At 29.9% G+C, this 25,729-nt stretch overlaps 1 protein-coding gene across 3 annotated transcripts in view; it reads right to left on the reverse strand.

Moving 5' to 3' along the window:
• Positions 1–25,729, reverse strand: part of LOC126847069 (zwei Ig domain protein zig-8-like) — a 131,521-nt gene that overhangs the window by 103,913 nt on the left and 1,879 nt on the right. For all 3 annotated transcript variants that reach the window (XM_050587294.1, XM_050587215.1, XM_050587135.1), the window contains exon 2: positions 11,554–11,684. In XM_050587294.1, coding sequence (XP_050443251.1) covers positions 11,554–11,608 — 55 coding nt within the window. In that variant the 5' untranslated portion in view covers positions 11,609–11,684. The remainder of the gene's footprint in view (positions 1–11,553; positions 11,685–25,729) is intronic.

Consider the following 25,729-nt stretch of genomic DNA (forward strand, 5'->3'; position numbering starts at 1 on the left):
TAAGACGTCAGGAAACGTCGAATGACCTGTACAATATTTTAAAATTATTTTTGTACATTAAACAAATAATATCAACGTTATCAAAATGTTTGTTAATGGTTTTAAAATCACATTTTGGCAAGACATTAAACGCTTCAAAAATTATTATTTACAAACTGTTGTTTAATTAGATATTATGAAAATATTTCCAATATTTTACTCATACGGTAAAAACCATCATGTAAATATTTACTTTTTTTAAATAATATTTAAAGTTTAAACACAATTTTGTTTTATATTATTTCATAAATATTTTATCTCCTGCCAAAATATACTTTTAAAACATGTTGAAAAAATCAAAACTTTCATATAGCTGTATGGGTTTGAGTTTATCTCCTTTGATCTTATACAATATTGCTAATGCCTCAAAACAAAATGTAATAGTATATAAAAAGAAATAAAGAAACTTACGTTTACATTTTATAGTTATCTATTAGCACAATGAATTACACACAATGGGTAGTTCGACCAACATGTACTTGTGTGTACGTTTTATATCGCATACTCTACAACACGTTCGGCGCGTTTTTCTTTACTAATAACTAGGTGTCAAGTACTAGGCTCGCATATAAAATCGGCTTTTACAATTTCAAGGGTCGTGTCGAATTTGATACCGTCCACGTTTACCGTATGATACATGCAATGACCGTATTATTATCATGGATCGTAACGCGTCCCCGTGCTTCGCTCAAAGAGTTATTGCTTTAAGTAGTATACTTTTGGAAATTGGGCTCAATTCCATTGAGTTCCACGCGCGATAAGCTCGGACGGTACCGTTTGCCGTTTTACTACACACGAGTCCGTGATCGGGTAGGTTACCGCCGGGGGCTGCAGTTCATCGATTGCCGGAGTATGCCTAGCATTAAACGCTTTAACCGTTTGGGCCTTTGGACTCAGCCGATAGGTACATTCACGTGCAAAGGCAATAGACCGCCACCGTTGCCATTGTGTTCGACAACACGGATAATAACCGATCCGCAACATTTGGTCTCGCGCGGATAATGAAGTAACTTTCGTTACAGCCAAAAGGATTCGAGAGACGTTGGAAAACCGTTTTGTGTACAGAGCAGTTTTTTTCATTTTTTTTGTTTTTACATCTGCGCGAAGTTTATTTTTTATTTAACGTTTATATTCGGTTTTTTTTTCGCGTCGGATATCAAACGTTTCAAACAAAGAAAATCTGTTTTTTTCTCCGGACGAGGAGGGGAAAAAACGCTTTTTACAAATTGTCTATAATATTCAACGACGGCCGAGGAAAGGCGACGCGAGGCTATTCGTTTTAAATTGAATTTTCTCGACGGTTTCAGCAGGACGCCGTGGGCTATATTTATAACATTAGAAAGTAATATTTTTTTACTTGACCTGTCCGTAGGTCCGGACACGGGCAACTGCATAAGAAATGTAATTTTTGTTTTACTCGCGAACCTCTTCGGTGTATTTTTTACATGTGCTTGCTAATATTAACGGTGCCTTGGGTAATATAACAGAAACCAAATGTGGAAGCTGAAACACCTTGGACTTTTTAGTTTTGTTAGCCGTCCAGTCAATGATAAAAGTAGGTAATAAACGTTACAGTACTATTGAGTCGACCTATAAACGGACTATAAAACGACGACGGTTTCAAAATATGTTGGTACATTTTTGTTTTTTTCCGTATTAGAATAAAATATTTCACGTTTTGCGTACTAAAGCGGATATTCCAGTTGACCGACAGACTTAACCCATAAAGGCATAAATGTTCACTAAGCCATGGTTCATGATAAATCGCATCGAATAAAAGACTGATCCCTCTCCGTTTAGCTTACCAAATAAAGGCAAGATATAAATATTATGTATGCCATAAGAGTTATAATAAGCATTATAATCCATATAGCGTTACGCGCATCGAGTACAGCTTGCATGTAAAAACATAATTATAATCTATTATACATTATTATGATAATTTTTCAAACTCATTTTTTACATTGTTAAACATTATAATATAATACAGTATTTACAATATGAAATATGAATAAATATAAATTTATGTTCATGAACACAATCATTTCTCAACAGTTGTTTATTTTCTTTTCCTTTTTATTTAATATAATAAGAATAAAATCTCATTACGTTAAACTTGATTTCGTTGTTATTTCCCGGTAGGAATTCATTAAATATCATTACTTAAACATTGTTATGATAAAATGAATTGCAAACAAAACGTTTCGATGATAATCTGCAGAGGGTGCAAATATAACTATGGAATTAAACAAATTGTATGACAAATTAATACGATTAGTTTTGATCGTCTTTATATAATAATTTGTTGTTGTTGTTAGCCATTTATCGTAATTAACCAAAATCATATAATGTTGTGTAACTTGTTGTCTTTTGATTCAGTCACACATAATAACCTGGAAATTTAACGTATGATAAGGTGTAGTTTTTCTATTTGTTGAGCTTTCTGTAACAAAAAACAATCTTGACTACAGATTTTCGAGAAAACCGTTTAATTTCTGCTCTACCTATTCCAAATCCACTTTCGGTTAAATTTTTAAACTTCCCAAAACTTCACCTCAAGAAGCGAAATAAAAAGATAGTTTCAAACCCCCTCTTAGGAAAGGGGTTATGATATATTTTTTAAGTTGGTTAGTCCATGCATACTTATATATACTATGGAAAATAAATATTTCATTCAAAGTTGGGACTAATTTGACTATTAAATAAAAAATTATAGAGTGCCGTAATTTTAAGTTAAAAAATGTAAATTTCTAGTTTTTTCTCAGTTTTAAAGGAGAAAGTGTGAACTTTCTAAATATTTGGCTTAAATAAAATCATTTCTGGTACGATTTCTGATTTATAGACTTGCTACATGAAAAAATCGGTTCAGCGTTTTAGAAGATACCGTTGGTTCAAACATGAAAAAAATAAAAACTGATTGTTGTAATAACAATACGGAAGCTAATATTTGTTTTACTCATGTTAATATCATAATGACTTACTTCCGGTTCCGCTAAAAATAATAAGGCTAAACTAAATTCTATTAAATAAACAAACCCTTTTATCATAAACCATTAAATTGTTGAGTTTTTATGTTATTTCAAAAATCCTGTATCTTTTGTTTTTAAATTAAATAAATATTGTCAAACATTAAAAATATATTAGTTTTGAGACTTATTTACAGAAAAAAAATATATTTAAACATAATGCGAAACGTGCTTATGGTTTGTACACTTAAGATTTTATTTTGTAATGAAAAACTAATCCTTAAACATTGATAATGATGTTATCCCTATATTAATTTGAATTATATATTTTAAAATACTATTTAAATACTCTTTGACAATTTGTTTATAATTTTTCTTTTTTAATTATTGCACTTAAAAAATATTTGTATATTGTACCTGTGTTTACATAACATACTTTTTTTCTAATACTTTACAACACAGTGAAAACTTTTTAGTATACTAATAAAAACTTAAATGCAAAAGGTAAATGTTTTTGAAACTCCGGATGTTTCATTTTCAAATAACTTATTCTTCGATAGTGTATTTATAAAGAACTTTTAAAATCAATAATAATACATTCAATTGCGATTATAGTATTTCGATATTTAATCAAAAACATTTAAGTTGTACAACTTGCCAATAGTATAAAAAAAGCGTGTATGTTACGAGGTATCTATTTTCAGAAAAACTTTTATCACATTTTTATAAAGTCTTTAGTTACCAATATTATTAAAAATAATAGACCTAATTTGATATACAAGTATTATCTAACTTATTTTAACAGTATTTTACTAAATAAAACACTTCAATTAAAGTCAACTAATGAAAACGATATTACTTTTTGTGAAAAAAAAAGGATTTGTTATAACTATAAATTTAGTACGCCTTCTCATATGTTTTATTCCACTATGTGGCCCAACTAGAAATACAACAACTTGTTACTTGTAGCTGCAAGGATTTGAGCTTGTCACATATAGATGATCCATCATTCCTCGTGCTTTTATTGATTATACATTACACGATTACAGTCAGATATGACATAGCGGCGTATTCCAAGAACGTTTGTTAGACTACGAAATAGTGTAATGATGAAATGCATTGATGTATTCAATTCCATAAATTGGCTTGGGTGATTAAGCTTAGTTGTGATTTGAAACAACATTCTCCTCCTTGTAGCTTTCGCATCTATAACTAATATAGCTTAGAACGCACACTTAAAACGGAATAATGCTATTCAAATGAATCATTAATTTCTATCAAATATTTTTAACGCTGAGAACAGGGTCGATGCCATATTGTTTTTGTGTGTAATATTTATTATCGTTTTGTGTACGTTTATTATCATAATGTATTTTTTTAAAACAATAAAAATATAAAAAATTAGCGCTTTTAACAAACATTGTTAAAAAGCCAACACTACATATATGACCCTAAATTGCCTATTTACTGCGCCGCAAACGGTGGTTTGCACATAGACTTTTTTATGTAATACATTACATAATAATATAATTGTACTAACACAATAAATTATTCCTAACATCAACACCTTTTGCATTTTAAGTAGCTTAGCAATATTTTTTATGTGTTATTCATTTTTTGTTGTTATAAAAAATATTATACATTTTTTTAAAATTACTCCTTGATGAAAAACCCTAGTTACTCAGACCATTGGCTATAAAATACATATTATCTTACATACTATTGATTTAAACAGTTAAAGTTGACAACAGTTTGGTATATACAATTTTTTTTAAATAAGTTTATACACGTCGGATTGAGAAATTAAATTAATGATTTTTGAAGTTTCCGCATTGTGCCCAAGGATTTCCCTTAAGTTTCTCGGTAGTTGATTTAGACTTCTAAGTTCTTTATATTTTCTACATTTAGTTAATACATGTTTAATGGCGGCTGTGGAGTCACAGTTTTGTCATACTGTCTGTGAGTAAGTTTTGTAAGTCCATTATAAATTTATAAATGTCGAATATTAAGTTTATCTTACTTTATTTATTTATATCGATTTTACTAAATATATAATTGTGTAGTATGTATCCTGTTGTATAATTATAACATTTAAAAAAAAAGTAGTTTTTAGATAGATATAAATTATTGACGAATTTCATTATCCAAATTAAAAAATTATTATTAATCATTTTAAATTTAAGAGGATAAATTTTAGAACATGTTATAATTTATTGGAACGTGAGGATTTTATTTCACATAAAATATTTTAATATAATAAAAAAACTATAAATTTAACTAATATTTAGGTCAAAATATAGTTAATAGAGTTTTTGGTAATTTAAAACAATGTTTTTAATCAACACATTGTTGTTCCAGAAATGTAATCAGTGTTTGTTTTATTTATTAACATTTGTATGTTTGTGCCAGATTAGAAAAATAAAGTTTATATTCATGTCAGTTACAAAATAATAAACGGTTTTATGGAAATCATAACATTAATATTTACATTTATAATATTCTTCTTTGATTTGTGAACAATAACTCTGTTAATACTTTTTATATCATTGACGAATTATTTAGATATTATTCAATACATTTTAAATTCCAATTTGCAAAATTATTATTATACAAATAATAACATGTGGCATTTAATATAAATTTAATGAAACTCCTGTATTACTTTTATGGGTATATTGATTTAGTTTTTTTTTTATTTCGGACAACTTTTTGTTGCAAAGAAGCTTAGTTATAAAAAAAATGGTTATATATTAACGTCTTATGCGTTATACTTTTCCAAAAAATCATAATATGTTTTTAATAATAGTTATCTTATGTTTGTATAATAAATTAATACATTTATTTCAAGAAATTAATATATTTTCCCACAATTAAGACCATTACGTTCTTTTTAATATTGTTATTTAACTTAGTTTTTGTAGGGCATTATTGTGTAATACATGTTTAGGCAATTTAGTAGAAAACAATAAATTAAATCAGAGTGAACGTCGGTATCGAACGACATGCCATGGTTATTTATACAAGGGTATGATGGGTGTTTAGAAACGTTTTTCGGTTATCTGGCATAGAAGGAAAAATTGAACTACCGTGTCTAATGGATCACCATTCAACATTGAACATGATGAATGTTTATATCGTTTCGGTATAGTCATTATACGACCACCTTAGCGAGATGCGGTAGTAAATGACAAGAGGGGAAGGGAGTCTTAGATTGAAGTACGTTGGGAGCAGCCGGTTCTTAATTGAGTCACGTGACATGGCATTGGTCAATGATGGATTGTGGCGTGTGTCTCGGCTAAGACGCAGACACACACACATTTTTACTAAGTATCATGTGGCTACACCGGCTCTATTCAAATTATTCATCTTCAAAAAAATCCATTATATCTATTATAATTATTGAACAGTGTAACATAAAAATTGAATAAACCATTATAAAAACTATAAATTTATAATATTACATATTGCAATAATAAAGAATATTAGCCGCACACAAAAAGGGGAAAGTTTGCATTGATAAAGGAACGAAACAGCTAAAATGTGTAATTTAATTAACAGCTCATTGTTATCTTTAATTGCATTATATAAGAGCACATTATACATTTTGATGGGATTATATCTCTGTTGAATGCTATGATAAAATCCTATGGATTTTTGTGGGATCCCCAAGATATAAACCTAAAAATCTAAAGTAACACAGTTCACTTTGAAGTGCCCTTTTAAAAGCAATTTATTTAGTACTTCCAATACGTTGTCAGTGCAATATACAATTACATTTCGTAACACTATTGCGTTTTAGCCCTTGATATAATGTAATTAATTTTCAAAAAAATATAATGAAAGAAATGTCAATAATAATACGAATTTCCAGGGTCATTTTTTAAAGCTATATCAATAGTTATATAGAAATATCTACATTAAATAAAGTTCACTGTACACATTTTATGGAAACAGATTTAAAATAAAACAAATGTGTTCAATATTTTTTGAGCTATTTGGTAGCTAAAAAAATAAAAGTAAACTTGAAAATAAGTTAGGTTGTTATTACATACAGACCTTTAAATTTAAACAAGGTCAATTAATTTTTACTTTAAGGCCGTAATAATAATAATAATACTTCATTATTCCTATATTCTTTTTTAAAGTTAATATTGACATAAAAATTTTATTTTTAGCAGTAGTTATATTTTTTTTAGTTACACAATTGTTGATAACAGATATCCTAAGTGGGTAAAGTTTTCATTGTTATGTTGTTTCAACAACTGCACTTTTAATATCATATGTTTCGTTATGGTTTATACCGTGTCGAAAATAAAACAAAATTGTAAAAACATTTTAGAGAGATTTATAACAACTTTTGATAGAAAGTGTGTATATCATTAATTTGTAGGTGTGTTGAAAGCGTTCTTTGCCAAATAAAATGTTCTATGTAACGAAGCGTATAGAAGTACTGGGAAATGTAAATACATGCTTTATTGCTTAGTTGGAAAATCAGATCGAAAAAAAAATAATGCACAATTAAAAAAACACACGTTTACAATACAAGAAATGTAAATATAAAATGTGAAATCATCAATGAAATTTCTATTAAAGTTTAGTAACAAAGTAAATAATTTTATATTTTTTTTTTTTTTATTGATCTAGTAATAACATACAACCCGGCATCTATGGCCATTAGTTTCAGATGTGGTGGAACAAAAGTCATTTTCAATAGGTATACATTATGTTTGCGTATTCTAATAATTAAGAACAAAGGAAGAGAATGTGTAATTTTAATTTTGTATTTTATACAACGGTTTTATTTGATCCTTATCCGTGTAACAAATGCATTTTTTTTAAATTCCGCACTTAAAACGCTAATATCTGCGGTTTGCATATTTGTATGCATTTAATCTTTGAACTACCTTGTGTCAAATGCCATGCGCACGCCGTGATCTCATACACCTGATGGTCATTTATTGTCACGTCAAGTCAAACATAGTAAAGGAGCGCACGTCACCTGTGTGTACAGTAATCAGATAAAAGTTGAACCATTATGAAAAAGTTAAGCTTTAGTTTGGGTTTTGTAGTCTCCGGGTGTGGCGAAACGTCGACAGCAAAATACATCATCATAATCTACACGGTTGAAGTTTAGTTTATGAGAATTATATCAACAATAACAACCGGTGTACCAAACTAGTTTGGCGGTTCGTGTTCATCAATGCAGAATTGTTGAGGCTTTAGAGAATACCTATTGTATAAAATATGCTAACATCCCAAGGGTTTTGAACGCAGGATTGGTTCGAAATTCGTAACTTCTAGAAACTATTACATCCGCATGAACATATACAATAACAACGAGATCCATGGGAACAACGCGGAGGGCGCGTTGTCAATCATGATCGTTTGTTTTCCCAATTAGTTTTCCGTTAACTTTATGTTGAAGTGTATATTTTCACTGAGAAATTTCCAACAAAACGCTATCCATTCTAAATAAATAAATAATAACTTCTCACAATACTCAGTATAGGTATTATTTATTTAGTGTGGCGAGTCTAATTTATTTCAAGTGAAATACTCAATTTTAAAAACTCTTCTATCTGCACTGCTTGAAAACTAAATATTATACACTTTACAGCGTATACTATGAAACTATAAAATAGTGTTTTTTTTTTTTAAAGTATTATTGCATTTATAAAAAAAATGTACACATAGTGCTCTAGAAGTGTTACAAGAGTTTTGGCAATTTAAGAAAACAAAAAATAAATTATAATTGCAATATTTAATCGATGCTTTATTGCGCTATACTATAACACATCTTATCAAGGCAGGGAATCGTAGTATGATTCTAAAAAATATTTGAGCGCAATTAGACGGCTAAAAAACAACTTTTAAAACAATTTTGTCTCGACAACACGTATTGGTCTAGACGAAAAGAAAAATATCGAACACATAAAATTATGACGAAAAAGTAAAAAGGCGTACAACTTGTTTTTTTTTGCTATTTAAATGTGTGTGAAAATAACTGTTTTGTATAACCTACTTATGAACTAACACAAAGAAATACTGTACCAGCATGTTTTTTTTTAATGTTGATATAATTAAGTAAAAAATAGTATGTATTCCGAAAAACGGATATAATATTGTATTGATATTTTTTACATTATCCTCTCCACCTCGGGTGGACATTGTCGCGGGAACGAGACAAAAGTTTTTCGAATCCGTCAAACCAAATGATTATAATGAAAGGGCGCACACTTAAATGTAATAAACGCCTATTGGAAAACGGCCGAATACACAAAAACGAAATATTAATCATTTTTGACAGGGTCAAAACTTTTATCCGAAATCCAACGAGATAACTTTATTTGCCGCCGTTGTTCGGCATCGACCGTCCATTATAAACACAGAAAACGCGCCGGAGAATTCCCAATGACAGCGTTGTTCCCTAATGACGAATTAAAATAGATGGGTCTCGCGTTATATAGGGTGTTCGGAAACAAACGGTTTTTATTTCTATACTATTAAATACTATGTGCAATGCATGTCCCGGCGTTCGGTGTATAATCTGCCTACTGTTATATATCTACAGTCTACTGTACACTCTCATCAACGCCACTACCATTGCTGCACTGCCGTCGGTGTGGCTATATAATAATAACATGTACCTACTGTTGTTAATACTACAACAACGGCAGCAGCTCCTCGTCGGCTCTGCGCGTCTGTCAAGGGTTAAAACCGTGACCAGAAGGAGTTCTTATTGTTTTCGCCGTGACGGAGTTTGATAAATGTGCCTGGCGACCGTAGCAATAGGCCTACATAGATCATTTTACATTATTTTCGAGTCGACAACGGTCGTTTTGTCTTAAGCCCCGAAGTAGATTGGATTAATAAAAAAAAAAAATAATAATAATGTAGTACTATACATCTATATAAATACACATATTATAGCACACACACACCACACACACAAGTTATATTATCATCAACAACAACGGCCGCAGTAATATAACAGCTTCGACGCGGCCACCGTTGAAAATTAATGTTTGTCCGGCCTAATTGAAACCGCTGAATTTACGACCCGATAGCCGGATAAAGTGTGGTGGCAATAAATGTTTCTAAAAACGCTTCCCTCCCCTCCCCTGCCCCTCCTTTACCGCACTATATAATGTGCGATTACCTCTAAATTACCGCGTTCCCAATAACAGGTGTATTATAACGACGCGGCGATTAAATATGTAACACTTATGCCGGCCGTATACACCATAAGTAAGTACTAGTAAGTAATGTTTTTGAACGACGGACGGCAATTGATGTAGGAAATCGTTAACATAACCGTTACCGATCGTATACCAATGCCTATACGTCTTCTTAATGCGTTTTCTATTATCTCGGATCTTCCGAAAATCGCCGTCTATACCCGCCGGCCATTAATCAACGCGGCCCTAACGAAAATAATGTAAGACAGCATAAAAACGCTAATGAGAAGCAAAACAAAATGCACAATGTTTGCTGGCGACACTTCGTTACACAAACGGAACACTGCATTTTATTATTTAAAAGGAGTTGACATATTTTTTTCCCCTTCAAATCTCAGCGTTTTCAAACATAAAGCAGATTGGACTCGTGGAAGAGCCAAAGTTTGGCTTAGAGAACATTAAGTCTACAACAAGCTGGAGGGGAACAAGGACATGGGTCCTGAATTTCAAAGTAATTTATTTTAATTGCCAGTGGTTTTGTTGGCGGGAGGTTACTCGTTATTGATGGCAGCCAGAGTAAAATTAACTTCTTATCGTGAGACACGAGTAATGAAGAGGTTTTTGTAATGTGCCATATAGTACTCGGCTCCCCATGTGCAGCCTTTTGACAGACATTTCATTACCATGTTATTAAGTAGCAATTTATCACAAATAATATCGTTTTAATACGTAAACAACTCGACTGCATTGTGTCTTGACAAATTATCTGAGAATATTTTACATAAACCATACAGTCGTAGCTATCACTATGATGCAACACAATCAATGTAAGCGAAATACCTAGTTTTGTATCATTACTTTAGACTATTAAGATAAGATATGAAGTTTATATTATTATGCAAATAAATCATACAATAATAAAGTAAAAAAAAAAACTGTAAATTGATTTTTAAAATATTTAAGTATTATAAAATCTGAGCTAATAATTAAAAGGTATGATAATGATTAATATGAAATCTAATTATAAAGAAAAATATTTAAAATGAATACACAATATTGTAGTTTGATTAAAAAAATGTCAATCAAAAAGAAAAAAAATTGTGTAAGTATAATTTATGGATTACGGTCAGTTTTTTTCAATTCTTTGTGTAAAGTGTAATAATGAAGTTTGATTATAAAAAAAATCAATGAATTTTTAATGAAAAATTGCATATGTATAATTTATTTTATAAAATTGTATTTTCAATGAAGAAACAATCTATTAAATCCAGAAGCCGTAAAAAATTAAAAGCTTGTGTAACAACTGTTTTTATTTTAATTTTTCTATGTTTACCATAAATTATACTAAAATATCAAAACTTTGCACTCACCGTTTACAAGTAGCGCGACTAAGATGAAATGAACAACCATTTCCCAGAAACGCATGAGATAAGTTTGTAAAATTATAAACCGCTCCGTAAAATGGTATGATACACGTTTAACATCGCGTGTCTTGAATTCACTGAAACATAGCATAAAATACATTACAATAAAAGCTGTATTTACTATTGCCTACAAAAATTAACATACATAATAATTAAAAACTATGTTTATTTATTAAATATAAACTAAATAGGTTTGTATTGTGCAAGCAGCCATTGTTAAATAGCAATGTTTAATATTTTTTTAATTTTACAGGCGTTTAAATCGCTTGAATTATTTAAAACTAAAGTAAAATAAAATAAATTTAGGAGTACCAAGAATAACTTTAATTATTGTAATATTGTTTTATCGGTTTCACTTCGGTATCTCTTATGTCAACATATCATGGACTTTAAAAAGTGTTTAAGACACTATTTGGACAATAAATACATTGACTTTTTTCAAAGTTATCATGTGAGTTCGGAAATATTGGTAGCATTTGTATCGTTTTTATTTCAGGAGATACAATATAGTATTGCTTAAAGTGGGACAAAAAAAAAGAGATCAAATAGCTTGATGTGGAAAAAAACTGTCGCCGGCGGACGGAAAAAGACCATGGACGAAAAATATATAATACCACGAAAACCCGATAACGTCCATTTATTCACATACATTTATGATCTTGTTCATATCTATAAATATATATAAATATTTAATAGAATATGTTTTGTTATACACTGTTATAATATAATATTATGCTCTACAATAAATTATATCAAAACAACATAAAACAAATATTACATTTTTAAAGGAATATTAAATTACTATTCCTGTTCTATAAAGTAATTTCTTCTAAAAATAGTTTTCTATAAAAACACAGAGAACAAAAAAAACATATATTGTAAGAACAATAACTTTTAAGTTTAGCATCGTAGCTAAAATAAAATAAACTTAAACAACACTCTTGGTTACGGTGTATTAAGCAAACAAATAAATAATTTAAATAAATTAAATAAAAATATTTAAAAAATAAAAATTGAATAATGCAATATTATCATCTTCAGCGCTCACAATAGACTGTGCTGAGCAACTGTCTACTTAAATTATTATTAATATGATGATCTGTATACAATATGTTAACGGATTTAATGTAGAAGTTACCTGCTTAAAATGGAAATTATTTCTTTATAACTATTATTATAAGACCACAATAATTATTTTAATGGATTTTTTTTATTCATAACAATATAATGTAAACAGGTACTTCTGTAGTTTAGAATTAAGTTTAAAGCTAAAATTATTATTAATGCGGCTACTTTGTATTCGGCAGAATCAGTTATTTGAATATAATTTAACGGGCAGGCGTTTTGATTAGGTAATTTAGGATTATCAAAATATTATAACTATAGTGCTCAATAGGATTTTCGACGAATTGTACACTCCGTCTCGACACAAGATTAATACGGTACGTGATATTCCCGGTACACAAACTTTAATCATTACCTAACAGAATTTGCATCCAATAGACTATCTGTTGCTATCTGGTATGAGATATAATAGTGTACAGGTAACAAAGTGTACAAATTTGTATACGTATAATTATTGTTTAAGTCATCTGTACTGTGTTTAATATTGAATTCAGTATTGTATTATCACTACTAGTGGCATTATAAACCTGAAAAAAATATTTAAAACCAATAAAAACAAAACATAATTGCCTTGAATAATGCTTTGTTTTTTACAAAATAACGTTTAAGGAGTTAAATAATTATTTTGATTCACTTATAAAATAACAAACACAGTGCATAGAATTATTCGAAAATAACAGATAGCTTCAAAAAAAAAAAAAAAAATGGTAGAGACATTGTTTGATAATGTCAAATTGTAGTAAACCACGAAACAATGGATTTTGTTTTTGTCAAAAAATTATGATATAGGTAAACAAAAAATTAACTTGTGTTAATAACGATCACGTTTTAGCTATTGATAAGTATTACATAGTAAACACACAATTAACTGTAATAAAAAAGTATTTAATAAATTAGTATTACTTTTATAGTTGAACAGTATAAATATGTATTGAGCTTAAAAGACCAAAAGAAAGCTGTGCTCATCAATAGTTATGGTAGCCATCGACCTAAAATTCCAGTAGAAAATGATTTTCTAATTTGTAATTGAAATAATTGTTTTATAAGACTTATAATATATTTCATGTTGGAAGGTAGAACAGTGTATTCTTTTGTATGTGAAGATAACGAATCGATCTCTGCCAGTTATATATTATGGTAAACTATAATAATTAAATTTAAGTTTAGTCCTAAAACATAAACAATTACATATATTATATATATCTCAAGATATCGCTTATTATTTTGTTCAGAACTTTTTTAACTTACTTTGAAAACGTTTAAACATTTTAAGAAAACTTCAAAGACGGTTCCTTCTTATATTTTTTCAAACACGCTAATGCTCTATTAATTAAAAAATATATTTTTCCAAGCACAATAATTATTATAAAAAAATAATTATACTTTTTTTATTAATATATTGAAGAATAAATTATTCATCCATGAAGTCTTTAAGCATTTCATAAATGATTATATATTTTTATTCGTTAAGTATACCCATTTTTTTATGTAGATCTTTTGCGGTAAATTTTGGTATTTTATCATTCTCCAGTCAAAAAAATATCAGTAAGAAATAGTAGTTTTAATTACTTTAAAAAAATAATAATACTCCATCCCTCCCTCTTTGTAAATACTTAAATGCATAATAATAGTACAACATTAAGTAGGCCTTAGCCTTTTTGATTAACATTATTAATCCTTTACACAATAGTTAACAATGTATATTTGCTAAATAGGACAAGTAATAATTGTAATATTTAATTTTATTATATTTCACAACTAATTTAAGCAATGATTAACCAATTACTTACAATAATTTGTTTGGTAAATAGTAAAGTTGTTTTAAGTATTGCATTATTTGTATTAATTCAAGTCCTAACAAAAAAATACAATTTAACAATAACGTTATTATATTGAAAAACTGAAAAACTAGAGAATTGTTATCAAATATATTTTAAAAGGAATCCGGTTGTGTTAAAAATGTAAGACAACTATTTTTTTTGTTAAAATTAAAGAACTTACTATACTAAAATTACATATTATAATATAACTTTGAGTGTATTTTATGATAATATGTTCCTTAGCTTAACATAATAAAAGAGTTGTCTTGTATATCTAGAAAGTACCTAGTTTTTTTTTCAGAAACTCAAATATAATAGAAAAAGTAACTCCATACAAAAAATTGACGCTCAAACCTAATAAACATTTTGTGAATATATAATATTTTATCATCCAAACATATATGATTACCGTAACATTAGGCTACACCTAGTGAAATAACCTATATCTTAGAAATCTATCGTATGAGAGAAAAGAACATCATTCCAAAACAACTATTCGATATTAATCTGTTCTACGATACAAAATATGCTCCGAAGAAAATGTAATATTTTAGAAATGTTCTTAACCTTCTATCAGTTTCGCGGTTTCCCGTTGCACTTACATCGAGTTTGACTTGGGTGTTATTTTTAACGTCGGTCACACAAACTACATAGTGTGACTTGGACGAATTTTTACCCCTCGCGACACAAAGTGGGTTAAATTGGTTAGTTCATAGGTTTTCGTTAAAAAAAACGCGCGTTTTTTTTAGCATCAGACAATTATTGTTCGTACACGGTAAATAACAAATACAATTAATTTCATGTACAGATTTTTATTTATGTCCCAACGTCATCAATTCGAATTCTCTACCCCCTCCGCACATAATTTGTTGTCGGTTTTTTTTTGCCCCGGTAATACACACATTGGTGTCATATTTTGACAAGATCACGGCGGCACTCGAGGTGTGGCCGGCCGCACAACCCACCCCGACCGTCAGATGTTTCCCCGGCAGGTCTATCCCCGTCGACGATACACACACTGCCCACAATTATTCATATCCAGCCCTGGCCGATATTGCGTGGATATTATTTATGGGCCTCGTTCGCCGGAACCGCAGCAATTCAGCCGGTCCGTTTCATTTGATTCCCGGCCAAATCGGCTCCGGCCGGGCACACCCTTAAATAATAACAGTATTCGTTTCTGTTACGGCCGTGGTTGTGTGCGTATGCGTGCCCGCGTACAAGTGTACGGAATAATAAAGAAGAAGAAGAAAGAAAGAAAAAAACGGCATCCATTTTCCCTGGGCCCGCCGTAGTGTAGTGCGTTGTGTTTTTCTTGCGGCAAGCATCCGTCCGCCGAGGCGGCTTGTCGTTAGTAAAAAATTTTATAGCGGCGCCGGAGCGTCTGTTCTTATTGTTATTTCTTTTTTGATGATTTTACAGGGGCATCGCCAGCACGCAGCTTCGTAGCGTGCAGGCAAAAACAGAGGCGTTTCCTCTGCACATCAATAATAATAGTAATAATAATAATAATAATATCAACCGTACAGAAAATGGCCGTTATTTTAATGAGAGTTTTTTTTTAGACAAGAATACGCGAATGGCTCACACCACTTTATTTTTTACACATCTCTTGTCGGCCGGTAATAAAAATGAATACTAATCTGGAAAATTAATACTCATGAACTCAGCTTCCACCATACACGAGTGGTCTCGTGTGAACTATATATGAAATATTGTAGGTACATAGTATAACGTGTTTGATGTTGTGCAATACTTTTCTACATCCATTATTCAACATTCCACAGGAATATAATGTACTGTAGAAAATCAGTACCCGGTATATGCTTATCCGCTAAAATTTATCGAGCTCTGATAAACACTTTACAGTCGATTAGCCACTAATATTTGTTTAAATAATGTTTATCTAGTTAATCATGAGATGTTTAAAGAATATGGAAAAATGGTTCGACCATTTAAGACTATTGTCATATAAGACCTTTGACTAAATCGACCATTCTCCGGTTAGTGCCAAAACTCTATATGTGGTTCAATTTTTGTTATGGGTTATGTGTTCTAATAAAATGACATCGGACGGTAAATAAGTATTAAAACGTATAATTCCTCTTTTTATAAAAAAAAAAAAATTCCGCAACAGATTAAAACAAATGAGAATTCCCAAAACGGTTAAACGTCTGAGTTTGGGGCTTTCTACAGGACGGCCTTCAGGGTTACTAGAGTCCTTATTTTTCATAAGAGAATATAAAGATCTGATATATTTAGGAGAGTTTAATTAAAGACAGTTCAAATTATGTTGAGTAGTCATTACTCATTTTTACCGAAAATCGGGATTGTTCCTACATATCTGAGGTACAGATATATTGTTCAATATGTACGCTTGTATGTGTGTACCGTGTACACAGTAACAATATTTTCTTTAATATTCCAAGGAAAGACGAAACAGTTTATACAACATGCCTAATGATAACATTGCTTCGGTTGCGAGTAAATTTTCGTTTGGTAGCTCTGAAGCTGTCTAAAAATAATCATTATACTGAATAAACAGGAAAGTATTAATATTTTGTGATTATAGCCCAGACAAAAATACAATATTGTTATTCTCATGGCATGCGTGCAATACGTCATTATTTGTTTTGCACAGCATTATACGCGTATAACGCTATCGTCAAACCCAAGTATGTCGTTGTTGTCATAGTCGACACAGTACCTATGAAAAAGCCAACGAGGATTCGAAAACACTTATTCGTACGCATTGAATCCAGTGACGGATGCTCCGATTATCTCTCGAACTTAGTATGCAAATATCTCATGTAGTGTAGTATATCCAGAGCAAACGTTTCTATTATAATAATATTATGAAACATGCAAATAATATTATATTATGCAAATCGATTCGCTTACTACACGTTTGTATTATTATCCTACATGTTGGAACGTACTTGGTTATTATTTTTTTTTTTGAAACCACCCATGTGCAAAAGGCAAAATTATCAGTTGTGAAAAAAAAATATTGCGCAAAATGTTATATTTATCCTACTTTAACGTTAACGTTATAGAGCCACCGAAAGGTGACTACAGGCAACCCATAACAAGGAAACATTAAAAAAAAATTATTGGTTGCGATTACTTTCGAATCCTATTTTAACGCACAGTATTTTAATGTACATACATAATTACAAAGTATTAATAATAAGTAAATAAAAATGTCTATCCTTAATGTTTCTGTATTACAATAATAATGTAATACAGGTTATAGATGCTAAATCCGAATCTCATAAGCTTAATCGTGTATTATTTGATTACCGGCGCGTATCGTGGATATTATACTGATTGTGAGCACCGTTGCATACATTCTAACACACCGGGAAATTATTTTCCCCACTTGATAGTATTATAAATAGTTGGCACGAGTAGTTAATAGTAATGTGACGTGCAGACCTGGACGTACACTATATTATAATATGAAGTCAAACTGCGATCATTTTTTCATTTTATTATGACGTGATAACATAAACTTTGCCGACGTTGGTCCGTTTACTAATTACTATAAAACAGTTTAAAAAAAAAAAAAACGTTTTTCCCTTATCTGGTTGATCTTTTAGGTCTCGACGTTTTTTAATTATTGTTATTATTTCGCTTACGAACAGCCACTGGTCTATAATACAAGATAAATGTGATTTTTACAAATTACATAAACATCACAAAGCCGACTAAATATTTTCGCTAGGAAATAACTTTGATTTTGTATTTTATTAAAAAATATAAGTAAATAAATTAAGAAACCTAACTTATTACGCGATTGCCGAATAACAGTACACAATGCATTTTAATTTGATTAAAACAAATTACATAAACGGTAACGGTCGAAATAAAGCACTCAATGTCGAACGTTCTCATAAGGGTTAAAAAAAAATCCTTTACTAATGTCTCAGATGGGTGCTAGTTTAAGTGAGATACTAAAATGTATATAACTGTAACATTTCGTAAAGAATAAGCTAAAACATGGAAGATCAGTACAGTTAAACGAACATTGTCGGCAAGATACAAAACCGTTAAAAGGACATACCAGACAACAGTAGACCGACAGGTTGAAATTGTTAGCTACTAAAAATTTCTTAAAATGTTGTCAACCATATTTCCATTTTTTTTTTAATATGTTATAATGTTCTTCTTCTACTAAAGGCCTGATGGCCTTGTCGTTGCAGGAGAGTTGCCGTCCTGGGGAAGTGGGCATAGTGCGGTGGTTTCCCGTTGCCTTCCGCACCAGCAGTTTTTAAAATTAATTTCATCATTATTGGAGTGTTAGCCGCAATGGCCTGTTTAATAATATAATACATTATAACGTTTTCGGAAATGTTTCAATCGGATGTAAATAAAGTACATCAAACATACGCAAATTTCGCTGCAGTGTCATGTCAATAGTAATACGGTAGTCCTTGAAGTGTAACGTTTTATCTAGTCGTTTGAGTTTCGTTGCTTAATGAACACACACATATCCGCACGTTTGTCAGAAATGAAGGAGAGGTAAAAAAAATAAAAGAGCTTGACACGTGTTATCTGTATGCGTGGCGTTTAATTAAATATTTTTGTTTTTTCGCAGTGCAGAAATGACAGTATGAGATATAAACGTTCTATCCGGTGAAAACGTTCGTTATTTGGATATTTTCACAAAGATGAAAAAATAAAAACAATTCGAATTCGTCGAAAATGTTTAAAGGCGGTTTAAGGAAGAACTTTAGTATAACATGATCGGTTTTATTTTACGACGGCGCTGAAATACAGTAATTTAATATTTTTGTTAGTTTACGATGTCTGTAAAAAAAAAAAAACTAGTCAAACACACGCGCCCAAAAGGATAAAAAGTTTTTACGAGTTTTTTAGGTCAAATACTTGTGTTATGTATTGTTCGTACAAATAATAATAATTATAATAATAAAAAATATATAACATTAATCGTGAAACGCTGTTAAATCGATAAGTGAAAAACACTATGTTTAATTAGCGACGTCGAATATAATATAATATATTATAACACCCACTCCAGTTATTGGGTCGACAGTAAAATCCTCTTAAAACGATAATACGCGAAAATATGTTTTAAAAAATACATGTATTAATGATACACAAGACTTAAATAAAAAAAAATGAGTATGCAGATTGCTTCTAATGCATAGTGCATGAAATGCTTTATGAATGTTACCCTAATTAAATAATATATGTACCAGTCCAATCCTTGTGTTATTTGTTAAAGTCTATAACAAAAACAGTTATGTTTTTTTAAGGTATAAAAGAGCATACAGTATTAATCAAATCCTTTGTTTAAATTATTGACTACAAGATAAATTAATTCTAGTTTAAAATATAATAAAGCGAAAAAGTTCTATATTTTTTTTTTAAATATATTACTTATTCATTTATGGTAAAAAAAAAAAATTATAAATATTCCATTTTTATTTGAAAAGAAAAATGTTATTGCAGTTTTTTTTAGCAGTAAACACATTTATTTTTTCATTGGAATATTTTATTCATTTTAAATATTTAAAACTTAGATACTTAATGAAATTTTCAAACTCCATTTTGAAGTGCTACAACTACTTTATCGTTTATATACTCCTAGCATTTGTCGTACGGCCTACTTGTATAAAAATACTATAAAGTAGGTTTTTATACGTTCTTTGCGTTGAGTAATGGTACGATTGGAAGTATTATAGAAGCTTACACTTGTGTGAGTTATCTTCCTATAGAACGGCATGTCGAAATCCCCATTAGTACACCTTGGTCCTAGTTTTAGCGTGCGTTCCATTTAAATGATGAACGATCCTTTGAATCTATATGAACATATTACTATCACGACACGACTGAAATCATGTGAACAGAAGTAAAGATGAAAAATTTGAGGATTTTGTCATCCATCAAATAATATGATGTCTAGTATCTGAAAAGTATGTAAATAAAGTGAAAACTTTTTTCAATCACATTTTACTAACTATCCCATTTTATTTGCACATGATCATATTTTGAATAAAATATTATAACAATTTTTTTAATAAAAACTATAAAATTGCAATATTTTTAAGAGAAAACAGCTGGTGTAGGGCGTTAAAAGAATCAACCGGCATACATAGGTCATTTTTTATTATCTTCACCTTGGAAATAGACTTTGACCTGCGTCCTGTATAACTTTTTTTTATGAAATTTTGATTTATTTTGTGATTGTTTCCAATATATCTACACTCAAAGAATAACAACAAAATCCCTTAAGTAAACGGTAAAACAAATAACGTTCAAAGCCATTTTCGCACAAGCATCAGTTTTGTGTACTATATCTTTTTTAAAAATAATACACCCAAAAAGTGGAAAGGTATATTATTTTAATCCTTTTAGACCATTTCCAGGTAGTTTTACTTTGGGGATTAAATGTTGTTTTTGTGAATGTAAATAACGTTTTTAATATGCATTTTTTTCCGTAGGTAAGAGAAAAGGAAGAAAGAGGTTGAAAATGACCTCTTTAACACATCAAACGTAAGTATTCGTCTTTGAGTAGATAAATAGAAGTTTTTTATACACGATAAAACTTCTAAAACTATACAAAATATTATGATAAACCGTACTAAGTATACAGTTAGATATTTTAACTTCTATTCATCTATTTCATAAGAAGAGTCTTTTCTGTATGTAACGCAATACGATTTATTTAAACAAACAAACTATTTGTTATCGAACATTGTAAAAACAACATTCATAAGACTGTTAAAATACTCTTACTTATCCATTCAAATTAGATTTAATAGTATTTATAGTATATTATCAATCGATAGTGTATAAAGCAACTATTTTGTTGCTTCCTTTTAAAAAAAGCTGTTCTAAATTTTTTAATATTATAAATAAAATATTAAACTAAAAATTATTACACAGATATGATCTTGTTTATCTTCATTGAATTTAGGCTAAAAAGATCATTAGGTATTTTGTTTGTTACGAATGGGTCTCCTCTCGAATTACATCTGAAATCTAATTATTTTAAACTAGCCCTATTTTCCCTTCGTCTTTCTTGTTGTATCTCTTCTGACATCATGGTATATGTTATCTTAAAACACGTGAACGAAAAACGTGACACAGATTTTCAAAATAAGTTCCGCTTATAAGTCGACCATATCTACTTCAAAGGTTTATTATAATCTCATTACACTCGTTAAACATTTTAGGTATACTTTACAAGTGTTGTAGTTTAGCTTTTTTAATTCGAGATAAGTACTTTTAAAACTCGGGATGTACCAAGTTTATCTCATAAATTATTCTTTTGATTTATCAATTTTATTTCTTTTTTTTTTGGAGTAGTAGTTCATAGAGTTTTAATTTATTTTAAAAGTTTTACCGCCATCTATTTCATATGCGTGCGTTTATTGCGGTCAAAACGCTTATCTACATTTATATATTATATATTATAATACCAAGCGTAAGTCATTACAATTGGGTTGTACAACTACTGATACTGGTAAACTTTCCCGTAATATCGTACTCCATAGTAATTACATTGTTATGCCTCATCCAATTTACAAAATACTTTCAGTAATATATTTCAAATGAATCTTTGACGGTTGTGGTTTAGGGTTGTTCCAGACACAAAGCAATGACAAACCTTTGTTATATTACGCTAAAGTACACACGTTCTAAACGTTATACTATTATTATTATTATTTCCAGGGTATTATACAATTCGACATAAATACAAGGGAGCCGTTCGACTTTGCATGTCGATTAAATGAGAAGTTTGTGTTATTTATACTTTTCGTGTAAGTACAAATAAATATTATGTCAATATGTTTCGATTTAATAGCGATAAGATGCCAGACAAGAAATAAGTTTTAAACCATAAATAGCTACACTCTGAACGGCTACTTGGATAACTAGTACACGTTGATGTTATTAAAACTTCCCTTATACATTCGCATATATAATATAGCCAACTTGTAATTGTAAGCTATAACATGTCTCGTTCATCAAATACTACTTGTTTTTCATTTATAAGTTAGTTTTACCTGTTCTATACAACTGTACAAGGAACAACAACTAAAAACCGGTGATAATATTATTAATATTAGCAAATATGTCACAAAATTAATCAAGAAGATATTTTACTGTATTGTGTTTATATTGTTATTAACCATGTACGAGGTTCATTAACTGAACGTAGTACCGTACAAGCATTATAATACAATTTTAAAAACTATGATTTTCGTTTATAAAAAAATGGACCAAAATCAGGGGTGTTCTCAGAAATTGTATAATGGTAGTGAATGAGTAAAAATAAATTTGTACAGTAAGTGAAAACAAATACTTGTAACAAAAAAAAAAAAATTGGTGAACCATTCTCCCTTCCCTACTCTCTCCTCATAGTGAGCGTAAGCACGCCCATACAATTATTTTGACAACATAGAATAGTCGAGTGGGTACCAGATTTGTTAATACTAAATACTTTGGAAATTGTCTATAAATGCATATTGACAATATTACTTTGTCGAATACTACTCAAAACCTTATGCCTTAATAAGTACAAAAGAATATCGCATTTAAAATAATGCCCTGAAGTGTTATTACCTTTGTACTTTTATAAATGAAGCGGTATAGACTTTTTAATATTCCATATTTACAAAATACTGGAGAGTTTAAAAAATGTTTTTGTATAATCAGGGAAAAGTATTATTAGTCTTGTCAGCCGACAGTGCGGTGTACGTGTAAAAAATATAAAAATATAAATTATCTGCGCCAATAAGATTTCGCATCGTGAACAAATTAGAACTAAAACATTAATTAATATTTCCGTCGCGTTTCTCTGCAGACTTTGTACTGGATTAACGTAAATAATTAATTAATTAAAGTTTGCAATAAGTTTATAAGAGTATAAAAAGACGGAGCATACTCGTGAGTGCAAATACTTTTTTAGGTTCAAAATATAATATTATTATAAGCACATCCCACAATCCAAGCACGGTCGGCATTTAACTTCTACTATGGTTCTTGATTTACACACTTTCAACGGTGGTAAGTCAAGTCGTTTTGAGATAAATAATATGATTTGCCGTTTTCAAACATGACCGAAGTTTCCTTAATCGAAAGACGTTTCAAACCATGTTACCCGAAGCGAGTCATGTGGATTTAAATTGAACCGTCCCATCAGGTAGGGTCAGTGCAATAATAATCTGGAAGGTAGCGCGGCCCTGGATTTCGCTGGTGACCATCACGTCTCGGTACGTTAAGCGCCTATCGAGGGGCGTTCGGGTGGGATCAAGTTAATTTTGACACTTTACCGTGACATATGTTTATCAAGTACGACCGGAAGGTCTGGCTACGGTGTCTGAACAATCGGACGGTTGCAAAATGTGACATTTTTCTCAAGTTTGCATACAAATATAAACAATTATTAATTCAGTCACATTAGTCAGCACTCAGCAACTTAAATTACAATATAGTTAATATACGACAAATTCAATATGAAATTTACCAATTAATATTATAGTTTACTCCAAAAACATTTAACCTATCCATACAGAATAACTAAACTGTATAACGAAATTTCACCAAGTATCCAAAAAATAATTAACATTTATTCTAGGAATTTATTTATGCGATATTTTGTGTAGTTAAAATGTATACCATTATGGCATTTATTATTTTACAACATGTGACGCTGATGCGTATTGATTTTTATTTCTAAAGGCAATTATCCAAGAAATATTTATTATTATAAATGTGTACTAAATAATATGTTATTCATCATTTGTTATTAGAAAAACTTTGGTCAACGGAACAAAATTAAAAACTAACAAAACGTTGGCGTTATCGTGTACATTAAGTTGGGTTTGGATGTATATATTACCCAGAACACAAAAAGTTTTCGAATGCAAAATGTAAAATATCCATCGGTTTTAAACACACTAAATGTTAAATTTGGTTTATTATTTAATCGTTATTCAGATATTGTATGTATACTAACATATTTATATAATATCATTAAATTATAATATTGAAAGGTATGAAAATAAATTATTGGTAAGCATATTTTAAAAATAAATGAATAAGAAAGAAGTATGAGTTATTATAAAGAAGGAATTTTATAGAAATTAATTCTTGAATAATATTTTGTGCACAATGAAGTGGCCAAATAAATTATGGAATTATGACTACATGTTTTCTATAATTATTTTAGAGAAGAAGTTTATATAAAAAAATATTTTTACTAATATATAATTAATTAGATGCCTACAATAAAAAAATAAAGTTATAAATCGGAATGATTAGTTCGATTTTTTAGAAGTGCAATGTGTTATCGATTTAATGGAAGAAAGATACAAAATTATGCTACTGATATAATTGTCGTTAACAGACTTCAATGGCATGTTACTTTATGAAGTTAAATGAGCATTATTTGTGATGGCTGACAAGAAATTATTAACCTAATATACTGTCCGTACAGCTGTTGTGCGCTAAAATTTATAATAATATGAGTATTACCTCAGAACATAGGTAACATACATAATATGGGTTATGTTATTAAATACATAGGCCTACCGCGGATCTTAATAAATTAATTGAGGGTAGCGATGGGATGTTAAATAAATCTACATTGTGGAAAACAAAAGACACAACATGGCCGGTGAGAGGACCGGCGCGACAGTAAACAAATGTATCTGTGTACAGAAGCAGTTCACAAAAGTTTTTGGCCTGAAATATTCCAGAAAAGTGATAACGTATGAGCGGGCAGGACCGAAAACGTGATATCATGCTCTTAAAAAAACAATCGAGAGCTCTTTTAGGTTTTTGACTGACCGTTAAAACGGTAGTAATATGAATTTTACCAAAAGACATACGAGCGATCTCATAAACAAACAAATTGCCTAAAACGATTATAATATATTAGATGAAAATCTAAAAGCTAACCAACCGCATTTGTTATTTTAACTTGTTTGATTAATAATAATACAGTTGTGGGTCATAATAGTTATTGGAAACTTCGCACGGTTACTTCGTATGCATGAAGTTTTGGTTGAGTTGTACTAATATACGTGTTCGGTATTTTATTTATCACGTAAGTTATTATTCAACGACAAGACGTATAACAGTAACAACTGACATATAGTTAAGTTTAATATTATCACTTCGTCGGAATCTACTGTACC

This window comes from Adelges cooleyi, unplaced genomic scaffold (genome assembly GCF_023614345.1).
Source record: "Adelges cooleyi isolate 19-005CV unplaced genomic scaffold, UGA_ACOO_1.1 ACOO_flye_CR_arks_rails_tigmint_CR_PRNA_1, whole genome shotgun sequence".
Lineage (NCBI taxonomy): Eukaryota > Metazoa > Arthropoda > Insecta > Hemiptera > Adelgidae > Adelges > Adelges cooleyi.